Source organism: Pyrgilauda ruficollis, unplaced genomic scaffold, assembly GCF_017590135.1.
Source record: "Pyrgilauda ruficollis isolate IOZ18807 unplaced genomic scaffold, ASM1759013v1 scaffold12, whole genome shotgun sequence".
NCBI classification, from domain to species: Eukaryota; Metazoa; Chordata; class Aves; order Passeriformes; family Passeridae; genus Pyrgilauda; species Pyrgilauda ruficollis.
The window spans coordinates 14,235,508-14,241,122 of NW_024510321.1; the positions used below are offsets into that span (position 1 = coordinate 14,235,508).

The 5,615-nt window shown below is 40.9% G+C and overlaps 1 protein-coding gene across 9 annotated transcripts in view; it reads left to right on the forward strand.

Moving 5' to 3' along the window:
- The window catches only part of ABI1 (abl interactor 1), a 77,461-nt gene extending 72,776 nt beyond the window's left edge, over positions 1-4,685 (forward strand). For all 9 annotated transcript variants that reach the window (XM_041488492.1, XM_041488501.1, XM_041488445.1 and 6 more), the window contains 2 exons: positions 1,983-2,168; positions 3,799-4,685. In XM_041488492.1, coding sequence (XP_041344426.1) covers positions 1,983-2,168; positions 3,799-3,974 — 362 coding nt within the window. In that variant the 3' untranslated portion in view covers positions 3,975-4,685. The remainder of the gene's footprint in view (positions 1-1,982; positions 2,169-3,798) is intronic.
- Positions 4,686-5,615: the final 930 nt, after the last annotated feature.

Genomic DNA, 5,615 nt, shown 5'->3' on the forward strand with positions numbered 1-5,615 from the left:
ACTTGCATGTCCTGCTCTCTTTCCTTCTTTTCAAATATGCAGCTTCATTGTTGAATAAATGTAACTTTTTTTTTTTTTTTTTTTTTTGCATTTAAAAATTTTTAAAATATTTTTAAGGTAAGGATTTATGAAGATCTCAAATGATTGTTGTTTCAACTCTGTTTTTTTGTTCCTGGCTGCAGACAGAAGCTAAGGGGAGAAATACATTTTGGGAGATGTGCTAAACTGCAGCACAAAACCAGTCCATTCATAAACGGTGTTGTCATGTGTCTGTGGTGGATTAATGAAGCCTGTCTGTGAGTGCTATTCAGTAACGGGCAGGACGTAGCATTCACTCCACCAAAGACTTTGTTAGTCTGTCTCCAAGTGACATAAATGGGCTTCTGTGTGGGAGAGGAATCACTCATACAGTGGCAGACAGTCTTATTGATGCCGAGAACTGTGGGGTGTTAGCTCAGCTGGCCAGGTTGAAGAGGAGCTGGGCTTGCAGGTGAAGAATTGGCTCTTCAAGGGAAGAGAGTGAGCTGGATGCCTGGGCTGAGACAGTCCCTGCTCCAGCAGTTCCTGCCCCCTTTTGCCCCTGGGAGCAGATGCCAGACCTGTCCCAGTGCAGCCAGTCTGACCCAGACAGGACATGGGAGCTGTGCCCAAGTCCCTCGTCAGGAGCATGGGCTGAGGAGCAAAGGTTAAGTCACCACTAGAGTAGTGACCAGCCAAAAGTAAAAAGTGTTTAAGCAAACACCCTATTTCTAATCTTCAATGCCATTGTAACTATCAGTAGTTAAAGCTTCATTCAGTGCAGTGTTCTTTCTCTGTTGCTTGGCTTTCTTTTCAAAATTTGTGTGCTGGAGCTGCACATTCTGAGGCCTGATGCCTTGTTCCATCAAACCCTGCCTAGAGCAGTAGTTTTCAGCCTGTGTTTTCAGTCTGCAGAATCCCAGATCTCTGGAAAATGAATCTGTGTTGCTATGTAACCAAATTTATGTCAGTAACAGTAGCTTCCTTTCAGTAACTTGTGGCTTCATAGTGCTTACACCAGGTCCATGTGTAGTGGACCACATCTCCCTAGGAACAGGATAAGTGACTTGATGTACTGCATCTGAGTATGCCATCTCTCTATTTTGCTGCCAGCTGCTGTCAACATTACTGGAAACTAATTTAATGAACTGGTTTAAAAAGTGATTTGTACCATAATGCCTTTCTCTTTTTCCCTTTCCCAAAGCAACTTGTAACTGTGCTGATTGGAGAATCTCAGGGCAGGGATTTGACATTTTGGATTATACATTTAATTCCTTGAGCACTTTTTCTCTAAGAGCAGCAGCTGCCTGTTGTTGTTTTCCATTTATTAATTGACTCCTGAATGTGTGCACACACACAAGCTAGTCTTCAAGATAAGGAAGGATCTGTACAAAGCTTTTATTTTGCAGAAGGATTACTTGCCTTCCTCTTACCTGGTTAAATCTTAAAAAAGGGAAGAGACTAGTATTTATGATCCACACCGGATCTTTTTGTTCCCTAATGCTAGCTCTGAGAGAGAAGGAATCCAAGGAAGCAGTGTTCAGAAGTAAATTGAAGTGATTGTTACGAAGGATTTGTTAAAAACCAGTCAAGCTGCTGGCCCAGTCAGAGGCTGTTGCTGCCTGGCTCAGAGGGTGCCACTCGAGTCCTCCATAGCTAACGCTGCGCGCATGGACATTGGAGCAGGAAGCTTTCCTCTCTGCTGATGTTCAGCTTATGCCCCGCAGCATGTGCTTTGACTCTAGTAGCATTTACACATAGATTGGACCACTAATAACAAATAGAGTTGTGTGTTGTAGTTGTTAATACAAAGCCTCTGTTTCTAATCAGTGCATGGTATTATAGTGCATGCTGTGTGTGTTGTCCCCCCAGCTCTTTTATTTACAGTGTACAGCCTCAGGTTTGTTTGCATCTCCTCACTGTCTTGATTTAAGAAAAAAACAATCATCTCCAAATGTTTCTAGTTGCTGATAGCCCAACTCCTCCCCCGCCGCCGCCTCCCGATGAGATGCCGATGTTTGATGACTCCCCTCCTCCTCCACCCCCACCACCTGTGGATTACGAGGATGAGGAGGCTGCTGTTGTGCAGTACAGTGATCCCTATGCAGATGGAGATCCTGCTTGGGCACCTAAAAACTACATAGAGAAAGGTAAGAGAAGCATTGCAGCTGTGTTAGCGCAGTATCAGGAAATTAATGGTGTCTGAAGGGAATGAAGGACTTAGTGTGGGTCTGATGAAAACAGTCATTGTCCCTCCTAAGTCAGAACTCAAGCCGTGCTTTCCTTAGTTTGTGTCTACACCTAATGTGGTAAGACATAGTCCTTCTTTGGACAAATTATAAAATACCTTCAAGTATTCTAGAATGGGTGAAAAAGCAAGATTCTTCATGGGAAGCATCCGTGTAAATCAGATGGCTTTCTTCTTTGATGAGCTGGACTGTCTGTACCTACCTCAGGATTGCTGGGCAGTCATCTACAGATTGCTGCAAAATGGACAGAAATTCCAAGCTGTATTTATCTCATCAAACTAGATTACTAGAGTGGATTATTAGACTTTGAACTATAAAATGTGTTGAGGTCTCCTTGGAGATTTATCAGTGACTCCAGATCAGCAGACTGTGAGCTGTGCTTAGGTATGAAGTCACGTAGTAAACATCTCTTCCCATAAATAATGGACAAGCAGATTTCCTGCCAGTGGATTTGTCTGTGTTGTAGCACTGACCATTTTGTCAGCAGCAGTACTGCCAGTTTTCTCATAAGCTGGCCGGTGCTGCAGTGAGTATAAAATGGGGCCAGGTACATGTGATATTTGTGGCAGAGCTCCTGTGTTCCCTCTTCACTTTAGCTGGACTGTGTGCAGGACATACCCATGGGATGAAAATAACTGCTGCAGCACAGCATTGCTAGGCATTAAGACATCAGATAACTGAGAATATATGTAGGTGTAAAATAGCAGATTCTTGGAATTCATAAAGCTGATCAATTGCATAAATCCATATTAACTTTGGAAGGGTAAGGCTGTGATGTCCGAAGTCTGTATATTCACAGTGGTAGTTTTTAACTCCAGTATTGGTGGTGGCAGCATTCTTCCCTTGGGGAAGTCTCTGCTGCTTGGTTAATGGCACACAGCAAGTTGGAGTTTGGTAAGAGTAAGGTAGTACCAAGCAAGTACTGAAAATAGCAGATGTTGCTTCTACAGTCTTCTTCAGCAACTTTCCTACTTGCACTCAGTGCAGCTCCTTGAAAAGTAGTGCCAGAACTCCTTATGACATGAAAGCTCTGTAGGAATGCCCATTCATTCTTGGGCAATGGCTTTAGCAGTAACATGTGCAAGGCCACACTGAGGTGCCAGCAGGGGCCTCAGTGGAATGATTTTTGTACAACTCTTTTTGTCTTAATCAAGAGATTCATATAAAGAGATCCACATGCTATTGAGGTAATCTGGTCAGAAATGGGTACCATACAAGGCAGGTGTTCCCTAACTCAGCTTTTAAGTGTCTGTGAGCTCCGCTTCACAGTGTCACAATTGGATGTAATTCTCTGTCAGCAGGTTAACTGAGTGTTCCATGTAGTCAACACCCACTTCTTAGTGCTAGCTAATGTTGCAAGGAAAGTGAAATTCCATTTTCTGGGCTTAGTGTTCAGCAGGAAAAGCATGTGAATTCATTATTGAAAATCCCACGACAGCGAACTAATCTTTTAATATTTTCTGAAGTACAATTGCTTTTTAATATTGTTGCTATTAATAAAGTGCTAAATGTGTCCCTGTTTATTCCACAGTTGTTGCTATATATGACTATACAAAGGACAAAGATGATGAGCTGTCGTTTATGGAGGGTGCAATCATTTATGTGATAAAGAAGAACGATGACGGCTGGTATGAAGGAGTTTGCAATCGAGTAACTGGCTTGTTTCCTGGGAATTATGTTGAATCAATCATGCACTATGCCGATTAAAATCCTTTGCTTTTCAAAGTTTGGTCTTGTATTCAAGTCATACCATGATTATTTACAAAGGGTAACTAAAAGCTAACAGAATTGTCTTAATATACTTTGAAAAAATTGTGCCCATTTCTTCAGGCCATACTGTTTTAATGGTATGATTGAATGTCCATCTCTGAGTCTCTGGGGACAGTATGTCTTACCTGATGGCAATTTGTAAAACAAGCAACTGTCTATAACTGGTTATACTTATTTACTTATGCATTGTTAATTTTATGACCAGCCTAATTATTATGGGGAAGTAGGGTATAATATTTAATGAACCATGATCAGATTGTGCCATTACATTTTTCAGTACAGCATGGTAACTAACACTACGTTAGACTAACATATTAAAACCTGGATGAGAAGTTTAATGTTAGTGCTGGTCATATTACTTTTTGTTTAGACTCTTTGCTCATTCTTGAATTATATTTGTTTAAAGCATGCATACAAACTTATGTATTGAAATATACTTTTTTAAAAATCCAAGATGCTTCCAATTGTTGTAATCTTTACCTGGAGTATTCTCACTAAAGTCTATTACAATGAGTTGTTTGGGTCTAAGGTGTCCATGTGATTCAAAAAATGGGTGGTCTTCTGTATGTGTAATTTGTACCCAAGTTTTTTTAATGAGTAAATTTACATTATGACTTTTTCCATTCATAAATATATAAGTGAACCAAAGGTCTTGTCCATTACTTTGTTGGTTGGCTTGGCAAAGAAGTTTGGAATGCAAACGTAGCAAAATCATGGCTGTGTTATCCCAGGCAATGTACTAAAAAGCTAATGTTTGTAACATGACTTTATCACTGACAGAGGGAAAATAAATTAGATCTGAAACCTGAATTACACACTTATACATACTCTTAATAGTTCTTTTCTGCCAGCACTTAGTTTCTGTGAGGGTTCTTGATTGAATCTAATTACCTGGATGCAGTAAGTTGGACACCATCTGTAGCTGACAGTTCTGTGTGGCTCTGGGAGATGGAGCAGAGGGAGCAGGAGCAGGCTGTCCTCCAGGTCACACCCAGGGGAACACAGTGACAGGAACTTGGCCTTTGTAAAGGGATCACAGGCAGAGACAGCCAGAGAGGGTGTGCTTCCCTGTGCTACAGATCCTGTGGCTGAAATAACCTGAGAAGGAATGTGGTAGTACTGGGTAATTACTGTGAGAAGAATGTGTCTGGGACTTCAAAGGTAGCTTCTAGGGTGCTACAGAATATATTCTATAAATGAGTGATGAAAGTGATGGAGTTGCAGGTTTGACTGGCTGGTGAATGATTCATTTTTAGTTTGAGTTAGAAATACTGAGCCTTTCATTTTCTGAACAAAAACATTCATTTGGTAACAATCTCAAATTCTGCATCATGTTAACTGCTAGCAGGTAGCCACCAATAGCATGAATTGATTTCATTGATGAATGACCAATTAAAATCCACATGTAGTCTTTTACAGTAAACCAATATCTATCTCTTATCTATATACAATTCCAGGTTCTTCTGTTAAGTAGCCAGGGAAACATCCAAACCGTCTCCCTTCAGAGGAGTTTACCAGCTCCTGTACATGCATGCTCTCTTTATTAGTGCAAATAAGTGAAATTTGGAACAGCTTCTA